At 38.3% G+C, this 26,266-nt stretch overlaps 2 protein-coding genes across 6 annotated transcripts in view; one reads left to right on the top strand and one right to left on the bottom strand.

Moving 5' to 3' along the window:
* TCEANC2 (transcription elongation factor A N-terminal and central domain containing 2) overlaps positions 1-3,786 on the bottom strand; it is a 46,380-nt gene extending 42,594 nt beyond the window's left edge. For 3 of the 4 annotated variants that reach the window (XR_006742192.1, XR_006742193.1, XM_036443860.2), the window contains exons 1-2: positions 3,563-3,786; positions 2,827-2,960 (exon numbers count right to left, since the gene is read on the bottom strand). Coding sequence is in view for 2 of the 4 variants with exons in the window: in XM_036443860.2 (XP_036299753.1) it covers positions 2,827-2,928 (102 nt within the window). In the remaining 2 variants the exon portion in view is untranslated. The remainder of the gene's footprint in view (positions 1-2,826; positions 2,961-3,562) is intronic. The other variant, XM_045584638.1, reaches the window with a different exon arrangement.
* Positions 3,787-3,929: 143 nt separating this feature from the next.
* TMEM59 (transmembrane protein 59) lies at positions 3,930-26,266 on the top strand. Of its 2 annotated transcripts, none has more exons than XM_036443858.1 (8): positions 3,930-4,241; positions 9,401-9,506; positions 10,416-10,510; positions 12,286-12,438; positions 14,397-14,478; positions 15,295-15,376; positions 19,765-19,873; positions 25,636-26,266. In XM_036443858.1, the coding sequence occupies exons 1-8, from the start codon at positions 4,053-4,055 to the stop codon at positions 25,789-25,791; spliced, it is 972 nt and encodes a 323-aa protein (XP_036299751.1). In that variant the 5' UTR covers positions 3,930-4,052; the 3' UTR covers positions 25,792-26,266. The 2 variants fall into 2 exon arrangements, with proteins under 2 accessions (XP_036299751.1, XP_036299752.1); XM_036443859.2 differs by lacking the exon at positions 3,930-4,241 and adding an exon at positions 7,995-8,166.

The raw sequence follows: 26,266 nt of genomic DNA, 5'->3' as shown, positions 1-26,266 counted from the left end.
GGTTTTATTATTAATTCCATTTTATAAGCGAGGAAAAACACAAAGGTTAAATAACTTGTCCAACAACACACCAGGAGTAATGGCAGAGCTGGGTTTTTAACCGAGGCAGACTGTTTCCAGTCTGTTTTTACTTATATTATCATGTGACCTCCAAGACAAGGGAGTAAAACCATTCTAGGCAAACAGGAAAGCAATGCAAAGGTACAGAAGTATGAAAGAGCACATCTTTGGACAACTGTGAGTGGCTGACAGCGGATGAAATGTACATTAAGAAGAGCCAGCAGGGGATGAGGCAGGCAGGTCATGGAGAACCTTGAGTGTCATGTAAAGAAATGTTTTTATCAATAGGTAATGAGAAACCACTGAAAGATTAGGCAGGGAGATGACATGAGAAGAATTTTATTTTTTTACTTACTCCTCTGGTTAAGTGTAGAGCGAAGATTGACAGGGGATGCTAAGTAACCAGATCATAGAAATGCTCCAGATAAGAAAAATTTTTAAGAGATTTAAGGACAAGGAAGATTTTTAGGAGGCAGAAGTGAAAAATTGGATACGAGAGAAGAGTTAATGATGGTTTCTGTTACTAGTCCTAGTTACTTAGTATCCTATCTAATAAAAGGGCAATATGCAAATTAACCATCACTCCATCACAAATATGTGGCTTTCATAGCCACAAGATGGCGGCACCCAGTCCTCTCAGCCCCGGGCGGAAAGAGGGGGAGGGGGGAAAGCTGCTGAGAGGAGGCAGCGTGAGTGGTCTGGCAGAATGCTTGCTTCATCACCACGGCGACAAGGCGCCAATGAGCCTCTGGGCCAAGGAGAGCCTCTGGGCAGGAAGCAGGGAGCAGCCAGACCCCACAGAGAGCTACTGGTGCCCAGATTCGTGCGCAGTGCTACTAGTATGGATATAAAAGTAAGTACAGGAGAATAAAAGTCAAGCTTGATAGAAAAGCTATTGCATTTAATAGAAGTGTTATCCTATATGCCTACTGTTTATTCTGATTCCATAATCTTCATATGACGTATTTTCATCATCATACAGCAGTGTTTTTCAACCTTTTTTGGGCAAAGGCACACTTGTTTCATGAAAAAAATCACGAGGCACACCACCATTAGAAAATGTTAAAAAATTTAACTCTGTGCCTATATTGACTATATATAAAGTAATTCTCTTGAATAGGAATCAAATAAACACAAAGAAAGTATTTTATAATTACTTTATTATGAAATATTAAGTAAACAAAATAGTGAAAAATTATAAAATTCTTGTCTTGTCTGCACCTACGGCACACCAGGCAACATCAACACTAGTGTGCCGCGGAACAGCGGTTGAAAAACGCTGTCATACAGTGATTCTCAACTGGGCACAAGTAGAGATATAGAGGGTAAAAGGGGCAGGTAGAAATAAATTAGAATCTGGGTGTTTGTATGTGAATGTAGGTGTAGTTTAATTATTACTCCTCTTTTTCTTCCAGTCTAATATCACAATCCTGCCCACCACCATCTCTCATTAAGAATTACTGATGTATACAATTATCCATGAATACTCTGAAAAAACAGAAGCAGTTGAAAACTTTGAATTGCAAGACAAGGAGAGACTTTAAAGATCAGTAGGTCTCAACCAGGGCTGCTTACAAATATGTGAGGGCATTTCTGATTATCACAGTGGGAGGTGCTAATGGCACTGAGTATTCACAGGGCAGTTCCAAATAATGAAGAATTATCTTACCCCAAATGTTAATAATGGTCCTTTAAAGAAACACTGATATTACTCAATCCCACATTTTAAAAAATATATTTTTTTATTGATTTCACAGAGGAAGGGACAAGGAGAGATAGAAACATCAATGATGAGAGAGAATCATTGACTGGCTGCCTCCCTGCAGGCACCCAACTGGGGACTGAGCCCACAACCTGGGCATCTGCCCTTGACTGGAATTGAACCGGGACCCTTCAGTCTGCAGACCAATGCTCTACGCACTGATCAAAACCAACTAGGGCTCAACTCTACATTTTATGGAGAGGACAAACTGAGATCCCAGAGAAGAAAATGGCTTGCTGAAGATCACCCAGTTGCACAGTAAAGACTAGGAACCAGGGCTTCTGTTTATACTCTCCTTCCTTGCTTCTAATCCCAGCCTAGTAAGCTCTTGGGAGCACAAACATTAGGAGTCTAGAGGAGGAAGGGGAACCAATAAAGAAAACAGAAAAGAAATAGTCCACTATGTAGGAAGAGAGGTTCAAGAAGACAAAGCGAACTAATTACAAGTAGTTTTTTTTTTTCCAGTAAAATATTTATTTTATCATTAATTGAGTATCTATGTTGACTGATTCACTGTTGGCTGTCTATCCTTCTGCTCCTTGACTCTTCCTTGCTAACGCACGCAGGTTGCACAGAGTCCATTAAAATAGTCTCTTTTTCAATCTCAGATATAGCTATGAAGGCCTTGTGATACAGTTCGGGCCAATAAGATAGGAGAGTACAGTATCATCACCCGGCCTTTCTGAGTTCATACAGAGTACATAAAATCATACTTGGTACTTTAACATTCCTAATAGACAAAATTTTGCAGAAGAATAACATAGGGGGTTTGTCCTGCCAGCTACAAAACATACCATTAAGCCAAAGTAATTAGACAAGTGTAAGAGAAATACTAGTATTGATTAAATCTAAATCAGTTCAGGATATGGGGGAAACAAATTGGGAGTGGTCAGGAACCGTGGGAAGTATAGCAAAAACAACCCACAGGTCTTCCACAGAACTCCACATCACCTTGGCATCACAGTCCACTGCACATTTTCTCTAGTCCCGGGTCCCCTTCTCACCTTCAGAGATTCAATTGTGGCCTGCTTGTAAATCTTTCCTCCAGGATCTCTCTTCTGAGGACTACTCTGGAGTCTAGGCGTTCGAATGACGAATTTATCCATTTCTAGGGGCCTTCGTGTGCTTGCAGTGTGTTCTGCTCAAGAAAAGAGGGCAGATTCTAAAACGTCATAACTGTTGGGATGTGTGTTCCCTAAAATGACATAACTGCGTTCTATACACTCTGGATTCTGGAAGCTTTCCTGAATTCTGAGTGGACTTTATGGGAAGATTTTCTCTTGAAAAAGAAACATCTTCCTAAGAACTGAAACTTGTACAATAACGCGTCTACTCTCTGGATCAGAAAGTGCCTATTTTCAGAAGGGCACGCTGTGCAGGGGATTCCAATACAATACTGGGCCAGGCGTTGAACCCAGTGGCAAACCTCTTCCAAATTAGGTTAGGTTGTGGCAGGTTCAAGTTCCACTGGGAGCAATGAAGCTCTCTTAATTACTACCCCACCTTAGCTGCAACCCCAAGATTTTCCCTAGTAACCAGCAACCAGCAACCACCTCCACATCTCAGCAAAGTCCTCACAACAAGCCTCTATCTCCATGAACTGCTTGGTGGTCACAAGGCCCTCCCTATCCACGATTATATAGGCTTCTCGATCCCCGAGCGAAAATAAACACCATCTCTGCCCTCAGCACTCATGAGCCCAGAAAGGGGGACCTAATAACGGTCTGACGTGAAACGCACCAGGAAAAGCAGCCTGGCAGCAGCGAGGCCCCTCCAGAGAACTAAGGTTGCAAAGAGTCCATTAAAACAGTCTCTTTCCCAGTCTCATCCTGATGAAACTAACCGGATGCTACTTTCCAGGCTGGTAGTTTCTCGGAAGCGACGTCCGCCCGCAGGGAGCCTCAGCGACACAGCACACCACATTCCCCAGAATGCACTGCGAAGGGTACTGTAGTTCTCCGAGACCAGCTTTCCCGGAAGCCAGGGCGCCTCCCGCCGGTGGAGAACTACGTGCCCCAGCATGCCTTGCAAAGGAAAAAAGGGGTCTTGGGGGGGGGTGTGCCGGTTCGCTCCCGTGCTCGCGAGAGTTGGCCCCACCTCTTCTGACTGGGACAGCGGAGGCGGAAGCGGCAGCCGGGAGAAGGGGCGGGGAAGGGGCTGGCCCCGGAAGGAGGAGGAAATCCTGAAAAGAAAACAGCAACAAGCTGAGCTGCTGTGACAGAGAGACAAAATGGCGGTGCCGAGAGGGAGCCTCCGGGCCAGGGCCCAGCTGGGGCTTCCGCCGCTGCTGCTGCTGACCGTGGCTCTGGCCGGAGGCTCGGGGGCTGCCTCGGCCGAAGCGTTTGACTCGGTTTTGGGGGATACGGCGTCTTGCCACCGGGCCTGTCAGTTGACCTACCCCTTGCACACCTACCCCAAGGTAGGGCATGTCCGAACGGGCTACAAACCCTTCCCTGGCCGCTCGTCTTTCCGCCCTCCCGCTCCTCTGTCGGCTCTGGGAACCTGGCCGTTGAATCCGCCATTCAACCGCCATCTCCCGTGTGTGTCGCTCCTGTTTTCCTCCCTAACCCTACTCGCATCCGCTCCCGCTGCTAATCATTGCCAGAAGCTTGTGCTGCACCCACCCTGTGGTGGGCCGGGGGATACGAGGATGAGAAAGAGAGCTAAGCGGGAAGAGGATGCTGACTGTTAACACGGACCCTCACCTTCAGGGAGCCTAAGGGGGGGCGGGGGCGGGGCCGGGAGCAGAAACGCAAGCCCACAAAGGCTTCCTTCATAAACCATGTTTACTGAGCACCTCTCTGGGCCGAGAGCTAAGTGTCCGTTCCGGGAGTCGGACGCGGAGACAATCCCACTGTGGTATGGAATGGGTTAAGCAGCCCGAGGAGCCGTGAGCCGCACTGAAAGGTCTTTCTCCCTCCGGTGTTGAGTTACTGTGTGCCAGGCGCTGCCACCGGGGCCTGGGATGGCTTCGAGAAGAAGCAGGTAGATACACCTGCATTGAAAGAATTTACCTTTTAGTGAAGTGAGTAACGAAATGAGACCAGCCCTCAGGGAAGAAAGAAGGGGGTACAGCTTGTGGAGAGGAATAACCTACTTTCATTGCCCACCCCCCATCCCCACATACCCTACCCCCACACACAAACACAGGTGCTGTCTTTCCTTAATTCCATTCTGCTTCTCAAGTTGGTTTTTTTTTTTTCCGGCTTCTGGAGAACTCTGTTGACACAACATTCTAGATTGTGGGGTGAACTCCCTCACCCTTTCCCATATATGTATGCCTTCCTCAACCCCACTGCCTTCATTGGCAAGAGCTTTTGTGATGTTGCTGGTCTTTCTCTTCTTGTTTTTCCTTCATCTCTATATCGTTGGTGTGCCTAGCACATTTTGTTTGCTCTCTTAATCTACAAAGTGACCAGGAGGTTATGCCCAGTGAAATTAGGATGCTCCTTATCGGCAAGTGTTTTCAGGTCTTTGAAAATGGAAGGTTCCAAATGCTTTCACTTCCCATATGTCTGTTTACATTGCCTGAGGATTATCAGTTTCCAAGACAAAATGTGGCAGAGGGTAGTATCCTAAAATTTTCAGTCAGAGACTGAAAGAGAGCGAAGTGAAAAATTCTGATTTCCAGACTTAATGTATACTATCCCTAACTACATTGTCTTCTCTTAGAAACCTCTCATCTGAGAGGATTGTATGGGGAAACTCATTATATTGATTTGACTTGGTTTGGCATGGAGACTTATTTTGCATCATTCAACTATTTGATTTTGGATTTTATTTCTGAGATTTTTTTTTTTCCTAGCAAATTTGCAGTATGAATCAGAATCCTGGGAGAATAACCAAGTAATTTGAAAGGATAGACATTTCTGCAACTTTTAAGTACTTTTATAATATCCACTCCTTACTAAAATACTCTGATCTCTAAGCTATTGATATTTTTACTTGTTCTTTAAAGTTGTTGTCACCAGGAACTCTAAATCATTTGGCTTCCTGTAAATACTAGATTTAAAACGTATTAACTGTCTTCCTTCTGTTAGCCGATTTGATGAGAGATTACCCATTATTCCTAATTCTCACAACCACCCTGCAAAGTAGGGTTTTACAATTGAGGAAATTGAGGGTCTGATAGGTTAAGTGATTTGCCCAAGGTCACATAGCCAAGAACTAGTGGAATAGTTGGAATTCAGTCCTAAAACTGGCTACACTGTGCTGCCTTTTATTAAAAAGTTTTGTTGAAAATTTACTTGTTTCACTGATAACTGTTGGCCCTCCTCCTACTTATTGTACTTTGCAGTTGGGGGTGGGGGTGGGGAGGAAAGCAGTGTGTTATATAAGAAATGAATTTAGATGAATTTACAAGCTCACATAGCCTCTCTTGGTCTGGCATTTATAGCTGGCAGATAGAAATCTTATTTGAATGTCTTATTTTCAGAAGTATTTTGTTGTAAGGATGTAGAATACCTTAACTGTAAGTAATTATTTTCAAATTATGGTATTTTTACCCTTTAACTTTCCTTAAAAGTGCAGTTGCTTAAATTGCCTGGGTCTAAATACAAGAGACATAAGTTTATGTTAAAAACAAAGCTGACTAAATCCAGCCTGGTCATATTTTTTTTTTTTTACAAAATGTGGACTCTGGAACCATAGAAATCCAGGTTCCATCCACAGATCCACTTGTACTATATGTGTGTCTTTACTGATCACTTCTTATGCTGTTTTGTCAGGTATAGAAAAAAATCTTCACACCCTGCAAAGCTAGTGTGAGAATTAAAGATAATATATGTGGCATTCTCAGCAACTGCCCAAATGCTGAATAATGAGAGAATAGTTAGTTTTACTTAGCTCAGGATGTGAAAATGCACATAAAATCTATAAGTGGTATCATTGAAATTCATTGTAATTATTTAGATGGTATTTCATTTGGTGGGGAGCACCATTTCCTTGTGCTCTAAATCAAAGGAAATATCTACAATGATAAAAGTAGAATATGCTAATTAGACCGGACAGCCAAATGACCTTCTGGAAGTCCTTCTGGACGAAGCCTGGGTGGTGGGGCCGAGGCAGAGGCAGTTAGGGGCAATTAGGCAGGTAGGTGAGCAGTTAGGGGCTATGAGATAGGCAGGTGAGTGGTTAGGGGTGTTCAAGCAGGCAGGCGAGTGGTTAGGAGCCAGTGGTCCCAGATTGTGAAAGGGATCAAGCCTAAACTGGCAGTTGGACATCCCCCAAGCCCTAAGAGTTCCCGGATTGTGAGAGGATACAGGCCAGGCTGAGAGACCCCCCCCTTCCCAATGCACGAATTCGTGCACTGGGCCTCTAGTATTTGATAAAAGCTTGCCAGTCATTTGGGATACATGGGGCATGAATCGTTGACTCAGAGTAATAACATTAACTAGAACACATGTGTCAAACACAAGGCCCGCGGGCCAAATCCGTCCCGCCAGGCCTTGCAATGTGGCCCGCACCGCGCTGTCATCACTGCACTCCGCTGCGTTTCCATCACAATGACAGTTTATGACTGTTCAGTAAACCATTCGGCCCGCGATTTAGGCTGGATTTTAGATTTTGGCCCCTTCTCTGATTGAGTTCGACACCCCTAAACTAGAACATGAAACACGTACTTAGAATAAGGATGTGATTCTTCATAATGATTTTTGAGTGCCTACTCTGTGCCAGTTGTTCTATCAGATGTTAAATATTAGTTCAGTGACTGACACGTTATGGTTGCTCATTAAATATATTATTAATGTTATATCTATTTGTGTAGCACAATATTAATGGTATTGTGAATATAAAATGTACAGCCCTCATATTCAAGATTGACATAAGTTGTCCCTATTTTACAAGTAAGAAAACTGAGGCTGAGAGATTAGGTTACTTCCGAAGGTTGTACAAATGGTGGGGCTGAGCTTTAAATCTAGACTGTTTTCACCATGCCATACATCTTCTCTTCTGAAAATGGTGCTGGAGCCTGGCCAGAGTGCTCAGTTGGTTGAGTTTTGTGCACACACATACCTGGATTTAGGTTTCAGTCCCCCAAAGGGGCACTTACCGAAGGTAACCTGTGGATGTTTCTCTCTCTCTCTTCCCCTCCCTCTCTCTTCCCCTTCCTTTCTCTAAGCATGTCCTCCGGTGAGGATTTAAAAAAAAAAAAAAAAAAATGGTACTAGAGGGCTTATTTGGGTTGGTTTAACAGAAGAAAACATATCTGAAAAGGAAATGGCATTCAGTAAAGCTCTTAATGATGAGCTCATGCCTCCTCTGTGCAGTATAAGGAAATATGTGGGACTCCAAAGACATGAAAATTCTTTCATTGTTGTACAAAGTCTGCAAAGGCTATTCAGGTATGACATTTATTTTAATTGCTAAAATTCTTCCAGTTTCACCTTAACAATAAATGCAACTAGAACTGAGGTCCTAAAATGTGCTGCCTTCAAAGCTTGCTTAATATTAGACTGCAGCCATCTCTTTCTAATGGATTGCTGCTGCTACATAAACTTTACTAATCCTCTGCTGGAAAGAAACGCAACTTGTATTCTGTTGGTTGCAAATTGGTATATGCACATGGTGTTTCCTTCCCTTTTTTGGTGCCCGCCAGTTTGTACACAGTGGATCACATAGTAAGTTGAGGGGCTTCCCCACATGTACTGGTTTGTTTCAAATACTATATGTAGTTCATTGATGAAAAGCCTGTTGAAGACATTGTCATTGGTCTTAACTAAGCAGGTAACATTTCCCAGTAATGAAAAATATATCCTATCTTGAGTTCACACACATATGCAATGATGCCTATAAGTTGTTTTCTCTTTCACAACTCTATTATTATGATTAACACTACTGTTTATTGAGTACCTTGTATGCTCCAGGCACTGTGCTAAGAATAGTTATTTCCAGCAGTACTGAGGGGGTTGGAGACAATTTATAGCTATTATCTCCTTTTATGATGAGAAAAACTGAGATTTAGATAGGTCACTTATACTGGGTCACTCACCTAAAAAGTTTCAACCCAGGTCTGGCTAATTCCGTTTGCCTTTCCCATATGGCGTACTGTTGCTCTTGTTAGTGTATTTAGTAAATAAGCCAAGTTTTAAAAACCCTTATGTAAGTATTTATACAGATGTACACCTCACTTTGTGGGGGCCTGTATAGCACTATTGGCCATGTGAAGCTAATCATGATACTTTTCCTTATAAGCTTGATGATTTGTATAAATATTTATGGGCAGAAGTATGCTGTCTGTCCTAAGGTACTTGCTTACTCATTTATATATTTGTTAAAGTTCTGATTATGTCGTTGTTATTTTTATTTTTAACCCCTCTCCCCCATGAAACAATAGGAAAAGAGTGATTTTTCTCACTAGACTTCTTTCTTTGCTATCACTTTATAAATAAGAAACTAAAACGTCTTTATATGGGAAAGGTCTTGGGCATTACCTGGTTCCTGTCGTTTTTCTCTCAGTTACAACATTTTTTTATGGACAGTTTATAACAAACCTACTAACTTTGCTTTCTTCTGTCCCTTTTTCCCTTAGGGGAATGTACATTTTTTTGTAATCCTCCCTGTTCTTGAATCCCCTAGGAAGAAGAGTTGTACGCATGTCAGAGAGGTTGCAGGCTGTTTTCAATTTGTCAGTTTGTGGATGATGGAATTGATTTAAATCGGACCAAATTGGAATGCGAATCTGGTAAGATGTTATGCTAATGACATCAGCAGTCTATAGCATTGATGTTTTCTGTGAGTTGTGTTATACTTTTAATGTATTTCCTCACAAAATGAGAAGCATAATGTTTAAACTAGTCATCCAGCATATTTTAATTGTTATGAAGTTAGAATTTTAGTAGCTGCTGCTAGAAATTTTATGGTCTTTAAATTTCATCTTTTGTTGAGATGAGATAGTATTAATTTTATACTGTGGATAGGACACCTTTGTTTAAAGTATTTGGTTTAGACAAATGCAGTAGTAATTAGCCTTCCCATAATTCATCACTACCTTTTTAAAAGCTAGTATAATTTTCCTAAGCCTTTCAACCATTGGCTAGTTAGCTTAGCTCCAAGTTGTTTTCTTTTTTTCTTTTTTTTTTTTTTTAACTGAATCAGACCTTTGACTTAGTATTTAATAGTTTATTCTTTTGTGGGTCATGCCAGTAAAAGAGGTAACCAGAGTCTAAGCGACCGTTATGGTGGAATGACCAGAACAGCCAGTCGCTATGATGTGCACTGACCACCTGGGGGCAGATACTCAATGCATGAGCTTCCCCCGATGGTCAGCGTGCTCCCACAGGGGGAGCACTGCTCAGCCAGAAGTCAAGCTCATGGCTGGAAGTGCAATGGTAGTAGTGGGAACCTCTCTCGCCTCCTCAGTGAGCAGCGAGCAGGTGGGTGGTAAGGCGTGAGGAGTCCCCAACTGCAAGAGGGTGCAGGCTGGGCTGAGGGACACACACACACACACACACACGCCCGTCCCCCCAGTGCACGAATTTCGTGCATTGGGTCTCTAGTTTTAGTATAATAAATTTCTTCATAAAATGCAAATTCCTTTTCTTTCTTTCTCTCTATTTCTTGTAATTTTATTGTGTTTTTTTTTTTCTTACAGCATGTACAGAAGCATATTCCCAATCTGATGAGCAATTTGCTTGCCATCTTGGTTGCCAGAATCAGCTGCCATTTGCTGAGTTGAGACAAGAACAAGTATGTGACAAAACTGCCTTTCAGAATTGCCTGCTTGTATTGCACTTACTTGTATTGAAATATTTATCACCCACTTGATCCTATTTTAGTATTATATTTTAAATTATTTTTCAGTAAACAAATTACATATTTGCACACAGACAAATCAATTACATTTTTCTGTGGTGCTTTATTGTTAAAAGATATGTTCACGTACATAGTCTCACTTTGTTTTTTCTCATTGTCTAGTGAAGATATTATCCCCCTTTTACATATGAAAAAACTGAGGCTCAGGGAAATTGATAGTTCAGTGTCTTTTTTTCTTCCCAACTGCAATTACCTTAACTCAGACCATCATCATTTCTCATCTACATTACTAAATTAAATTAACTTCCAAACTACTTTCCCACTTTAACCCCCTCTAGTTTATCTTTTCGTCTCTGTCCAGGTATGTACTTTCTAAATGGAAATTTCATCATGTCATACTCCTATCTTACATATTTCAGTTGCTTCCCATTATATACAAGTTTATAAGTCCAAACCACCTATTCCTGACTACCTCTCCTATGTAATGTTATAATTTCCCACCCCTCATACTCTATACTCCATATATACTGGGGAAATTTTCTAGATTTTATTAACTTTGGCATAGAAAGTACAACCCACATGATACAAAACTCAAAAGGTAAAAAGAGTAAATAGTGAAAAGTCTCCTCCCCCTATATATTTCTCCATTAAAATAGCCAGAGTTACCAATATGGATATATTTTATGTATATACATGCATTCTTTTAAAAAATTAAAGTATACATAGTGAATGTCTACTCTCTTCACTACATATTCCTTTGTATGAATCTTATCATTTATTTAATAAGCAATCCTTTATTTTTGGACGTGTAGGTTGTTTTTAATCTTTCGTTTAACAATGATATTGCATGTTTTGTGCATTTATGAATCAGAATTGGAGTGGAGATTATGTCAATTAATGTTAATTCCTATCAGTAGCTTACTATATATGTATTCTGCCCATAAATATTCTCTCACCGTGCCGGGTTATCAGATGTCTCATATTGTGTGCATATATTCTTTTGATTTTTTTCCCTTCTTTTCCATTGACGTTAATTATGGCATGATTTATTTTACTTGAAAGCATTAAAGATAAGAATGGTGTGACTTACCCCTTTCCCTTCTATTTCTTGAGCTTTGCTAAGCCTTATTTAATCAAATCTTAAGATTCTCCATATTTATTGTTGTTTTTTAATCCTTACCCAAGGATATTTTTTCCATTGATTTTCAGACAGAGTGGAAGGGAGGGAGGAGTGGGGAGCGAGAGAGAAAAACATTAACGTGAGACAGACACTTTGATTGGTTGCCTCCCACATTAGCCCCAGCTGGGACCAGGGATCAAACCTGCATCCGAGGTACGTGCCCTTGTCTGGGAATCGAACTCACGACCCTTCAGTCCGAGGGCTGGGGCTCTAACCACTGAGAAAACCAGCCAGGGCAAGAGTCTCCTTTTTTTTTTTTTTTTTTAATCTTATTCAAAAGCCTTTTATTCTCATATAGGTGACAGCGCATAAATGTGTTTGGTAGAAATTAAAGGGATTTTTAGCTTTACCATAGTCAATTTGCATAGATAACTAAGATATTACTTGCATGCTAATTATTATAGTAGATTCACTTAATGCTTTATACCCTGTCCTAATAAGGATTTGATTATGTTGCTCTCTTGAATATATATATATTTATGTATAAATGATAATGTATTTATTATGACTTAAGTTTTTTTTTTTAAAGCTCATGTCTCTGATGCCAAAAATGCATCTACTCTTCCCTCTAACTCTGGTACGGTCATTTTGGAGTGGCATGATGGACTCTGCACAAAGCTTCATAACCTCTTCATGGACTTTTTATCTTCAGGCTGATGATGGAAAATTAGTTATATTCCAGGTGACAACTGTTCTTCTTCATCTAAATACCACAAACAGTAAATGTTTGTCTCAATTGAATGTCTTTGCATAGGGCCATGTCACTTAAAAATATTTATCATGAAATAATAATTACTTATTTGGCCTTATGAAAACATTGGGCATCACGACACAATGTGACTTACCCTCCCATCTGCCTATTGGAAGCCTATCTAAGCCCTCAGTCCTTACCTAACAAGAACTCTGAATCTTCTAAATTTTATAGTGGTTAAATTGATAAAATGAATCCTAGATATGGGAAATAGGAATAATTAAAATACTTAGAATATAAATAGTGGCATATATTTATATCCTATATGGATGTTAGAGAAAAGCAAATGATATAATTTTTGGTTGTTTTTAGTGCTTCATAACTCTTAACAAGTTGTTTTTAGTGCTTATAACTCTTACATATTGCCTCCTAGAGAAGTAACTTTTCTCCTACTTCATTATTTACCATGTGATTTGATAATAATAGTAGACTTTTTTTAAGTTCTTGTGTACTAAGGACCTTAGTATTTTATCTTCAAACAACTTCATGAGGTTGTATTATCCCTATTTTATTGATGAGGAAACTGAGTCTAACTTGTTTCATCCTTAAACTGAGTCATCCTTAAACACCCTTGTTTAGGTCAGTAACAAAAATGGGCTTCAGCCCTGACCAGTTTGGCTCAGTGAATAGAACATCAGCCTGCGGACTGAAGGGTCCCGGGTTTGATTCCGGTCAAGGGCATGTACCTTGGTTGCCGGCACATCCCCAGTAGGAGGTGTGCAGGAGGCAGCTGATCAATGACTCTCTCTCATCAATGTTTCTAACTCTCTATACCTCTCCCTTCCTTTCTGTAAGAAAATCAATAAAATATACTTTTTAAAAAAAATGGGCTTCAGACTCAGGTCACTTTAACTCCTAGGCTCATATACCACCCTACAACATTGTCTTCTTTTTAATTCTATAGTTAAATTCCTTAATTTTAAAAAATTTAATCCTTACCTGAGGATTTGTTTGTGTTGATTTTTTTATTTTACTTTTTGAGAGAGAAAGAAGAGAGAGAGAGAGAGAGAGACAGACACATCAACGTGAGAGAGAAACATGATCAGTAGCCTCCAGTATGTGCCCCAACTGGGGATCAAACCTGCAACCTTTTGGTGTACAAGATGATGCTCTACCAACTGAACTACCTGGTCAGGGCACATTTCTTAAATTGACAAGCTCATAAATTATGCTGTGGTACTGTCTTTCTCTCAGGTACTAATTAAAGTGAACCTTCAATTATTATTACTGAGTGGCTTATTGTAAAGCTAATATGTATATAAATTCAATAAGTTTTTTGTCTTAAAGCTATTTAAGTTAAAGCATAAATTAATTCTTAGAGTGGAGACCTCATTCATTCCTGATTAGATGTGAGTTTAACTGTTTCTCTCTTTGTGTTAACCTGAGTGTAACTAGGATAAAGAAGCCCCCACTTCAAAGGGTCAGCGCTATATGTAGAGTATGGAGTATTTAGCTGTAATTTATGAATTACACTTAGGGAAGAATGGAATGTTTCAGCTGAGAAAAAAGAGAGATAATAAGTGGTTAGTCAAATATGTTGGCAGTCTGCTAAATTATTCCTAATCAAGTAGAATTAGAACTCATTTTTTGCAGAGTATGATATTTAATGCGGTATGCTATAATTTGTCTTTTTTTCTATTTTTTTATGCTGTCAGGAAGTTAAACTAAATATTTGATGATGCCAAAAATCTGTCTGTTTGTAAGGCACTGGATCTGATGTTTAGGAAGTATAATTAAAGTATATTGTGGTAATATGTTTTATTTTTTATACCATACTTCTGTTACTTTTTCTCAATTTGAATGTTTATAGAGATTATGTGTTACACAACTTGCTACTGAGAAAGGCTTAAAGAGTACAAATGACTTAATTGCTTTCATTATCATTTTAGTCTAAGCCAGAAATCCAGTATGCATCACAGTTGGAACAGGAGCCTACAAATTTGAAAGAATCATCGCTAAGCAAAATGTCCTGTAAGTTTTCTTTTACGCAGCAATCAAATCTGGTTGTGGTAGAATTTGTTGCATGATTGTTTTTACATTAATAGAATATGAATAAATAATTTCTAAAACTTTGAGGGGTTCTCAAACCTTAATGAGCATTAGGATCTGGATAGCTTTTTAAAACAGATTTCTGAGTCCCACCTCCAAAGTCTCCAGTTTTCTAGATCTGGGAAAGGACCTGAGAATTTCATTTCTAACAGGGTGCCAGATTTTGTTGATGCTGCTGGTCTAGGTACCACTCTTTGAGAACCAGTATTTTAAAACCATTTAGTTTGCTTTGAAGGATGTTTTGAGTATAAACTAATGAAATATTCTGTTACATCCCAATAAACTAACCAAAAGTGAAACTACCCTAAAAGTATGAGTTCCTATTCTATTTTGATTTCCATACTAGAAGTGAATTTTAACTCATGGGAATATAAAACATCAAGCTAAAGCTGAGCTTACTTTTTAAAATGTATTAGCTTATACCTTACTTTTGGTACTGACTTAATTAACTTTCTAATGATTTTGCTGGGTTGATAATGACAGCACATAAGGCCATCTTTAACTTTACATTAGAATAACCAAATTCCATTACTTAAGCCCACATGTAATTAAATTGAAAGCGTCAATGTCAGTGAGAATTGTGAAAATAGAAAACCCTTAATATAATAGACTATCTATTTGGTTTTTTATGTGTCATAGGAACTTGCATTCACTATTAAATGTATAGATCTAGAAGTAGTCATTTGGGACCATTTTTGGAGTATAAGATATCAAACATATGCCTTGTTATTTCACCAGACCTACAAATGAGAAGTTCACAAACACACAGGAACTTTCTTGAAGATGGAGAAAGTGATGGCTTTTTAAGATGCCTCTCTCTGTATGTATTCCTCTTTATTAATGGGTATAGGAAATACAACCTGGCTTATATAGAGAGATATTCGTTTTTATTGTTTTAAAATATTATCAACTGCTCAAAAGTAAAAAAATTACCTTCTTCCTACCTAATGTCTACTTTTGGATATTTTAATTTCTTAAAAGTAATATGCAGCCCTGCCAGTGTTGCTCAGTTGGTTGGAGCATTGTCCCATGCACCAGAGGTTTCGCAGGTTTGATCAGGGCACACACAGGAGGCAACTGATCAGTGTTTCTCTTTCTCCCCCTCCCTCCCACCCTTCCTCCCTCTAATATCAATAAACATATTCTAAGGTGAGGATTTAATAATAAATGAAAGGTGATATACATACTAGTTTAATAAAACCCAAACAGTTTAATATAACCGTAGTTGTTTTGTTTTGTTTTTTTCACAGTATAAAAACTTTCTTGTTAGGATTCCTTGATTTATGTTAAGAAATGTGCTTCTTAAGTATATGTTAATGTTTTGGGGATCAGATTTTTGTTTTTTGCTGCATGGCCACATATAAGGTTAGGAAAGGAAGATAAGGCTATAGATTAAGGAAGGCTTCATGTTCTCTGCTAAGAAGGAATATCAACTCTATGCCAAGGATTCTTAAGGCTGTCAAGGAAAAGTGGGCAGTCAAGGGAATGGGTATGTTATGTCCTAGGAAGGAATATCAAGCCTTCTGAGGATAAAGAGAGTTTTATCAAATTATGTGTGCTTGCACTCCTGCAAGGAGTTATGATATGAGCACTCCCCCTGTACTTCTCCCCCACCAATAAAAGAAAAGGGGAAAGAAAGTGGATCTTAACACTTATTGGAAACTATTTACTATGTGTCAGATACCACGCCAAGCCCTTGAGTAGAACAGTATACAAGTGCTTGCCCTCACAGTCTAATGCTATGTTCTGCCTCGGGTGGAATACTGCAGTAGTCCAAACTGCATGCTTCCTGTAATTTCTTGTGATAGAAATAGTTTATTGGGTTTTATCAGATGTCAGTAGAGTCATATTGGAATCTAAAAGTGAATACCTTTTATTGAACAAAAGTCTTTAAAGACTGGGTGAGAAAATAAGAATTTAACTTTAAAATTTCCCTTCCTTTTATTTCTAAATCTGCTTTTGACCTTGCTTAAAAAAGGACATTTTTCTCTCTCCAGTATTTAGGATTTTTGTTGTAATTTGATAGTCTTACGAAAGCTAAATATGATAGTATCCTACATTTTAATAAAAAGAATTCTTTTTTAAATGCTTTTCCCCTCTCAATGATCTCATTTGACTCTTAGAACAGTGTACCTTATAACTGGCTTTCTACTATGATAAGTAGGTAAATTGGAGAGGTGAATCCACTACCCCAGGATCATATCTCTACTATATTAAAATTCAAATCTGGGTTTTCAAATTCTATATCTTCTTCTCATTCAATTCTACCATAGCTGTTTGCTCTTTAAAGAATCATGATTTTTTCATGATTGCATGTAAGATCACCTAGCCAGTCAGTGGAATCTGGTCTTCAGACCCTTACTCCAGTGCATCTCTTTATTATATCACATAGTTGATATGAAGTTGTCCTTGGCCTCCAGAATGGAAATTGAAGTCAAACTCATTTTTTCACTTGCCATTTCTTTTTGGAGAATCTATTATGTGCCAGGCACTGTTAGGGATGTGAGACCTAAGAAAAGATGTTCAGTCTCTACCTTCATGGAATTCTCAAATCTAGTATAGTAGAAAAAGACAAACAGATAGTAGCAACACAATAATGATTGCTAGATATTTTATATATACACATACCTCTCATATGTAGAGTACAAGGAGTACTAAGTCTATCACAGGTTTCAAAGGGAGGATTTACAGGGATAGAAATGTCTTAAATGATGACTAGAGCTTTTTGCTAATTGTAGCACATTTGATTGAGAGATTTGACCAAACCAGGTTGCCTGGAGCTAGATAAGAAAAGGAAGGTGATCATTTTTTTTAAATACGTTTTTATTGATTTCAGAGAGAGAGATAGAAACATCACTGGTAAAAGAGAATCATTGATCAGCTGCCTCCTGCACTCCCTTTACTGGAGATCAAGCTTACAACCCGGGCAGGTGCCTGACAAGGAACTTAACTGTGACATCCTAGTTCATGGGTTGACACTCAATCACTGAGCAACACCAGCCAGGCAGGAAAGTAATCATTTTTAATATCAAGAAGAGACCTTATGAAGGATAGAGGATCATGTCGAACAACTTGGGTAAACCAGGCAAGAAATTACGAGATCTGCACTAGGGCAATAGGTAAGAATAGGAGATGATGGAGAATCTTGTAGGATTATTTTGTTGTGGAGGTTAAAGAAATGACCTAAATAAAATTTAGGATTGACTTAAATGAGTCTTAGTTTTCTGGCTTAACTACTTGTGACTGGAATCTAGATATCAAATACATCCTCATTTCATGGAAGGGAATTCCTCAGTATCAGGTTAAGGCTGGAATGTGTAAATTGGGTATTTTTTCATTAAAAATATTTTTACTCTACTATGTTGCTAAATTGGAATACTTAAAGCATCTTGTAGGAAGTCCCCGCTTTTAGATACAATACATTTTCCAAAGTCTATCTCTTTTGCTAAGAGACATGTAGTAAGTACATGATTTTGCCTTAGCATGTTCAAGTGTTGGCAAACCATCAGGTGACTGTGTTGTGGTGATATATTTTATTAGGCAGTGTTGGATGAGCCCAGATGTGAAAATTGTCCAATTTTTTTTTTTTTTAATTGTCCAATTTTCTAGTTACATAGTTTTTTATAATTAGACTCTTAAATATTTAAAAATAACTTATTCCTGTTCTTGGAATCTTAATTTACATTTTGGTAAATAATAGGTCAATTATAGAAAAAGCTTTAGTTGCTGATTCTTGTAACTGGCTTTCTACATTAAGATATTTTAATCAGCCCTAGCCAGTTTGGCATAATGGATAGAGCACCGGCCTGCAGACTGAAAGGTCCTGGGTTTGATTCTGGTCAAGGGCACATGCCCGGGTTGTGGGCTAGATCCCATAGAGGGTGTGCAGGAGGCAGTGGATAGATTATTCTCTCTGATCATTGATGTTTCTATCTCTCCCTTCCTCTCTGAAATCAATCAATCAATATATATATATATATATATATATATATATATATATATATATATATATATATTTTTTTTTTTTTTTTAATGCATTTTAATCAGCCCTAGCTAGTTTGGCTCAGTAAGTAGAGCATTGGCCTGCGGACTGAAGGGTAATGGATTCAATTCTTGTCAAGGGCACAGGCCCAGGTTTCAGGCTCTGTCCCCAGTAGGGGGTGTGCAAGAGGCAGCCGATAGATGATTCTCTCATCATTGATGTTTCTCTCTCTCTCCCTCTTCCTTCCTCTCTCAAATCAGTAAGTACTATTTTTTTTTTTAAAGATATTTCATCAGCTCAGTTGACGTGGCTTAGTTGGTTGAGCTTCGTCCCATGAACCAAGGTCATCCCATGAACCAGGAGGTCATGGTTCGATTTCCAGACAGGGCACTTGCCTGTGTTTCAGGCTTGATCCCCAGTAGTGGGCATGCAGGAGGCAGCTGATCAATGTTTCTATCTCTCGCTCATTTTTCCTTCTCTCTCTGAAATCAATAAAAACATATTTTTAAAAAATCATAAGATATTTTAATCATAAGAAACATGTAACTTTATCTTTACTAAGATGTGCTGTAATGGGTGCAGAATACTTCATAATAGATTAAGTATTCTGCACCCATTCCAGCACTGTTTTGAATTGTAAGTAAATTATGGCAGATCAGATATTTGAAATGCTCTAGAGAAGCTAACTTCTGGAAGCCTGTTGTAATCCCTTTGTAAAACAAATTATAATTTAATAATTTACCTATTCTATACCTTAATTCTGGGATATTGGGTTTTCTTAAAGCTAGAATAATACCTTGCAAAATAATACATATAAAATTTTATAGCAGTGTATTATTTATAGGACACTTTCATTTTTCTTATCTCATTTAGTAATTTAAAATTGCCCTTGACAATAATTTGCTTTAATTTCATACATTTAACAAAAAGCCAGTATGTCTGATTTCTTTTAAGGTGCAAAAGTGATGCAACCATGTTACAGAAATTTGAGAAATGGAGGGAAGGGTTTCATACCACCCTAATATCTTTATAATAGTTCCTTCTGTAAGTATGTCTTTTAAAAATAGTTTTAAAGGTAGTAATCATAAAGCTTTAATTAGATTACTAAAATAAGTACATAATTCTGATTGCCTTTAATTATCAAGAATCTCCTGTTTCTTATAGGATGAAAATTTAACATGACTAATTGTTGATATTTCCTTTTTTCTTTTTTTTTTTTTTTCCAGTAACTCTGGGTGGATTTTAACTACAACACTTGTCCTCTCGGTGATGGTATTGCTCTGGATTTGTTGTGCTACTGTTGCTACAGCTGTGGAGCAGTATGTTCCCTCTGAGGTAGATTTAATTCTAATATCCTACTTGAAGGCTGAGCCATATGATTAATCATTTTAAGTGCCTATTTTTTTTTTTTTTTAAACTAGAAAAACAAGGCCTCTCTACTAATAGAATGAGAGAAGATTTGGTGGTTTCAGTCACATAGCTTGGGGTTGGCACACATGAAAATTACAGGTTTGCAGCATAAGAATCACTGTTCTACTTTTCCGTAAAGCTAACTACCATAGTTACATACATGTTGGCTGGTTTCAAGTGTTTCTCTCCCTGGTTCTGTGAGACTGAAAAAAACCTGTTGACGTCAGTTTCTAAGGTGATATTTAAGAAAGAAGTCTTGTATACCCACTTAACATTTTAAACTAATTGCCACAAATTTTAAAGAGTAATTGCTGCTTTAGAAGCAACAAGGCTAGAGCGTTTGATTTTGAGTTTGTTCTGGAATCTAACCCTGAAAGAGATAAAAACTATCATGACTTCCTTGATAATGAAAATTTAATTGACCCGAGAAATGTAACTTTTAAGATAGAGGAGTTTTATTTTGAAAAAGTCTATAATTTGATTATTCAATTTAGCTATCAAGGAAAGAAAGTTATTTGTATAATAAATATGGGCTAACTCAACTCCAAATAAAATAAACTTTAGTTCTCTTTTGCCCTGAAAGTGCAATAGAAAAAAAGTGTAAAGAAGAAAGGAGGAAAGTTAAAATAGAATCTAATAAGTAGTTGGCATGTACTTAGCATGGTGCTTGAACAGTTTTATCTTAACAGACTATAAATATATGTTTTAATATAAGATTCATGCATTAATAATTTATGCATTAATAATAAATAATAATTGGGCCTCTATATTTTACTAGAGGCCCAGTGCATGAAATTCATGCATGAGGGGGGTCCCTCAGCCTAGCCTACACCTTCTCCAATCTGGAACCCCTCAGAGGATATCCGACTGCCAGTTTAGGCCCAATCCTAACCACTCGCCTGCCTGATTGCTTCTAACTGCTTCTGCCTGTCAGCCTTATCGCCCCCTAACTACTCCCCTGCCAGCCTGATTGATGTCTAACTGCTCCCCTGCCGGCCCAATCACTCCCAACTGTTCTCCCCTGCCTGCCCAACCTCCCCTAACTGCCGTCCCCTGCCAAAGGCCTGATCACCTCCAAATGCCCTCCCCAGCTGGCCCGATCACCCACAACTGCCCTCCTCTGCTGTGACCCGCCTCCTTCATGCAAGGCGACAGAGACGCTGGGACCGGCCTCCTCCGAGCCACACAGAGCCATGGGACCCCAAGGCCTCCTGTGCATGCAGCCATCTTGTGACGGCGTCATGCAAGGGCCACCTAGGCTTTTATTATATAGGATTTTTTAAGATATGTGATACAGCCCTAACTGGTTTGGCTCAGTGGATAGAGCGTCAGCCTGTGGACTGGAAGGTCCCAGGTTCGATTCTGTTCAAGGGCATGTACCTTGGTTGTGGACACATCCCCTTTAGGGGGTGTGCAAAAGGTAGCTGATCGATGTTTCTCTCTAATTGGTGTTTCTAACTCTATCCCTCTCCCTTCCTTTCAGTAAAAAATCAATAAAATATATATTTTAAAAACCTATGTGAAACAATAATGTTGAAAACTAACATTTATATAGTTCTGTAAATTTTATATTTTCATATATCTTCCATATCCAGCAGTACTCTACAGTATGTTCTATTGTCTATTTTATTAGATAGGTGAGCAGGCTTACAAAGCCAATTAACCTCCTAGGATTGCACAGCAGTTGAAAGTATTGAGGCTAGAATTAGCTCTTATCTTTTGATTCACAACTCCTGTGTCTTTCCTGTTTATCATCTTTCCTAAGGCTGATAAGGATTTTACGTGGTACAAATAATACATGTTTAAAGTGTTAAGGAAAGCAGATACCTCATGCTGGATTTTCAGAAAAGGCTTTTAGATTATGTGGATCTTGACCTGAACTTTGAAGAATGGATACATATGAATTAGCAGAAAAGAGGGTAGACAATTTTCCTAGGTACAGACAAGAATAAGCCAATTATCAGGGATGTACTGTAAGGAACTAACTTGATTGAAAGAATTTAAAATAGGAGAATAAACTAAATGGATAAAATTGAGCAGGATCAGGAATTAAAGTATTAGAGATGGTATAAATTTCTGTAAAACTCATCTGCTTATGATATGAGTTTACTAATAACATCCTCTTGCTCCATTACTTGTGTTATTTTTAGGGCTAATGTCCATATTTTAATCATTTTATTGTAATGGCCAAAAAGAATTGGCAAAGAATTTAATTTCCTTTGTTGATCTTAAAGCAGTGTCATTTTGAGTGACTTGATACATAAAGATTTTGGTCTTTTCTCCACATTTTTCCTCTGTTTTTTCACATTTGTGATGTCATTTTTGAAACTTACTGGGATGACACTTTCTCTTGTTGAGTTATCTGTCTAAAATAATGAAGAGTTGTCATTCCATAGTGGTCCTTGTCAGGCAGATCAAACTTAACATATAGGAACAGGGTTTAGCAATTTGGGATATTCCTTTTTAGAGATCAGGCAGCCTCAGAATGTTGCTATAGCAACAGATGTCGATATACATCGGGGTGGAGAACATTTGGTTTCGCAAAGTCATTTGGTCTGGCCCTGCCAAGGCATTAGGGGTGAGTTAATTAAATGTTTGACCAAATATAAGAGACGAATTTTTTAAGTTGATAATTTTGTGTGGCCCTGGAATGATGCTCTAAATAGCCCAATGGCCCTGGAGAAAAAAGATTGCCCGCCCCTACTATCCATGCTGCCTCATTGTTATCTCTATATATGTATGCTCCTTTTCTTTGTTTGCCAAAATCATGATCATCTGATTTCATATATCCAGTTACAATGAGCTTTAGATAGAAGACTACTAATAACATTAATGTTTAGTGAATCACATATATTTATGGGTAACTTGTTATGTGTCAGGCCCTGTTCACGGGATTAAAGATACAATGAAGAATAAGGTCAAGAAGGAACAGTTTAAGGCTTCTAAGGGTCAGGAAGTGGGGTGAAACGTCTTAAACTATAATGAACATTATTTTCTTCATCTTAAAAAAAAGACTAAGAATATTGCCATTTAGAACCTTTAAGTCTCATAAAAAGAGTCAATCAGAAAACAATATAAATGCCATAGCTTTTTTAATTCAAATTCTGTTAAGAAACTGAGTTTTAGGAAAGATTTAAGGAAGTTATCAAAGATTACATAACTGATTAGTGGCAGAGCCAGGCCTAAAGCTCAAATACATATTTATTAATTAAAATTTTTTAATTAAAAATTTTTAACTTTTAGAAATAATACATTAACATAAATTAAATCTTCCTCTTCCTCACTTCTCAGATAAACTACAGTCAATCGTTTTGTTTTTTTAAAATATGTTTTTATTGCCCTACCCAGTTTGGCTCAGTGGATAGAGTGTTGGCCTGTGGACCAAAAGGTCCTGGGTTCGATTCTGGTCAAGGGCACATGCCCTGGTTGTGGGCTTGATCCCCCACTGGACATGCAGGAGGCAGCTGATCGATGATTCTCTGTCATCATTGATGTTTCTCTCTCTCTCTCCCTCTTCCTTACTCTCTGAAATAAATAAAAAAAATTAAAAATATATGTTTTTATTGATTTCAGAGAGGAAGGGAGAGGGAGAGAGAGAAATATCAGTGATGAGAGAGAATCATTTATCAGCTGCTTCCTGCCCATCTTCTACTGGAGATAGAGCCCGCAACCTAGGCATGTGCCCTGCCTGGGAATTGAACCATGATCTCCTGGTTCATAGGTCAATGCTCAACCACTGAGTTACAGCAACTAGGCACAGCCAAATAGTTCAAAAATTTTTTCCAAGTAGTTATCATTTTTTAAATTTTAACTTTTGGTTTTGTTTTATTTTGTTTTGCCAGCTTTAGACATTATCTAATGTCTTCTTACTGAAGGATGAGGAATTAATTAGTTCCCTTACGTTACCTGCCACCTCACCTCCATCACTTCACTTTCTTCCATGTTGATGTTTGAAATCATTCACACAATCCTTGGTTGCTGTTCCAAGGTCTTTAAATGTTACTAGGCAGAGTTGTGAAGGTTTTTCTTGCCCAGTGCTCCAGAGCGGATTATCACATGTTAATGCTGGGTTTTAAGGAGGCCACACAATATCAGATCCATGCCCACTCCATCAACCACTGAATCTGTCTGGATGATATTCTCTTAATGGGAAAATATAAGGTACTGGGCCATCTCCTTGTTGCCTTGAAAAGTAGTCAGCAAACCATATCTGCAACATGAAACAAGGAAGCAATCATCATGGCAATCATTTTTTTAATATATTTTTAAATATATTTTATTGATTTTTTTACAGAGAGGAAGAGAGGGATAGAGAATTAGAAACATCGATGAAAGAGAAACATCGATCAGCTGCCTTTTGCACACCCCCTACTGGGGATGTGCCCGCAACCAAGGTACATGCCCTTGACCGGAATCGAACCTGGAACCTTTCAGTCCGCAGGCCGACGCTCTATCCACTGAGCCAAACCAGTTTTGGCTTAATATTTTTATTACCCCAGAAAAAAAACTAGACTCATTCGTAGCCACTCCCCATTTTTTCCCAAGCACCACCAGCACCACCACCACCACCACCACCACCAGCACCACCACCACCAACACCACCACCACCACCACCACCACCACCACCACCACCACCACCACCACCACCAGCACCACCACCACCACCACCAGCACCACCAGCACCACCACCACCACCACCACCACCACCACCACAGCCACAGGCAACCAGTACATGATCTCTAATGACTGACCTCTTTCACTTTCATGATGTTTTTCAAGATTCATCCATGCTGTAGCATGGATCAGCATCGATGGATACTTAAGTTTGCTCTTTATTTAACATCTTTTAAATGCACCTTCCCAATGTAAAGTACTTTCCTTTGGTTCTTGCTCTATACTCAGTCTCTTATCCTCTCAGTAAGGTCAGTACTTCAATGTTTACTCATGACACAGAGATGTATTGCTGTAGGAGTTAACAACAAATATCCTGTTTCTTAGTAAATACTTGTCTTTTAGCTTTTCTGCTTTTAGGAGATAACCTACATCTAAATAGACCTACTTTCAAAGGATGTTAGACATAACTGTTATACTCCAGTGAATTCTATGACATTTGTAGTGACTCTGTTTTATGCTTTCATTCTTTTGTTGTTTTACTATCTTCTTGGGTATAATAATAATTTAAGGAGCTTTTATATGTTTGTGAAGACCTTTCAGGGTTAAATGTTTCATGTAAATTCTTTGTTCTCACAGCCTTTTAAAATAACATATATTTTCCAAGTATATTAAGTTAAAACATTTAATAGCAGAGAAACTTACTCCAAATCATTAGACAAGTTGGTCGCAGAGGTAAGATCTTGAAGGAATGGATCACTTAAAAAATCAAATATCCCAAATAAGTGCTCTTGGTATGACAACACTAACTCCATTTAAACCTGAGACGTTTTTCTTGATTCTCTGTTATGCTTCTAAATATTCTAACTTGGGACATGTGGAAAGTTTTCTTTGCCATTACGAGCAGCTGAATCACCTATCTAGAACACTGAGTAAAAGCATTCTTCATTCTAGAGGACATTTATAGAATTTTATTTATTTATTTTATAAAATACCCATAGATTAACTTGTTATTTGAAGACTTAATGAGGTTTCTAATTATCCAAATTCTAATATGCATTGATTTTCTTTTGCAGAAGCTGAGTATCTATGGCGACTTGGAATTTATGAATGAACAAAAACTAAACAGATATCCAGCTTCTTCTCTGGTGGTTGTTAGATCTCAAATGGAAGACCATGAAGAAGCAGGGCCTCTACCCACAAAAGTGAATCTTGCTCATTCAGAAATTTAAGCTTTTTCTTTTTTTTTCTTTTCTTTTTTTAAGAAAAGTGTAATAGCTATCTAAATATTCATTTCTCATAGAGCTTTTAAAATTGGTTTCATTGACTATAGGGCTTAAAAATCACTATAAAATGAAAATAAAATTACCCAAATCTGAGAAGACTATATTTGCGGTAATTTTTTCCTAGTAATTTAAGAGATGGATATTTGGGATTGTATTATTATTTTAATATCTCTGGCTTCTTCATTATTTGCATTACTTTTGTTTTCCTTTTTAGCCACTTTCTATGAGCTGATCATTGTTTTCTTCACCTATCACCATGATACCATCAATCACTTTAGTGATTAAACTGAATATTCAGTAGGATATGATGCTTCTGCTCAGAAATGGCCCACAACCTGTCATTTGAAATTTAGCAGGAAATGCCCTTACACTCCATTTTCAGTTGTATTGAACTGAAATCATTAAAATTTTATTTGAATAA

This window comes from Pipistrellus kuhlii, unplaced genomic scaffold, assembly GCF_014108245.1.
Source record: "Pipistrellus kuhlii isolate mPipKuh1 unplaced genomic scaffold, mPipKuh1.p scaffold_m20_p_2, whole genome shotgun sequence".
Classification (NCBI taxonomy): domain Eukaryota; kingdom Metazoa; phylum Chordata; class Mammalia; order Chiroptera; family Vespertilionidae; genus Pipistrellus; species Pipistrellus kuhlii.
This window is presented reverse-complemented; position numbering and strand designations above follow the sequence as displayed.

Excerpts from the sequence above, each read along its gene's own strand:
- TMEM59 (XM_036443858.1), top strand. The coding sequence starts at position 4,053 with ATGGCGGTGCCGAGAGGGAGCCTCCGGGCCAGGGCCCAGCTGGGGCTT. Across the intron at positions 4,242-9,400 it reads CCTTGCACACCTACCCCAAG|GAAGAAGAGTTGTACGCATG; the intron begins GTAGGGCATGTC and ends TGAATCCCCTAG. Across the intron at positions 10,511-12,285 it reads CTGAGTTGAGACAAGAACAA|CTCATGTCTCTGATGCCAAA; the intron begins GTATGTGACAAA and ends TTTTTTTTAAAG.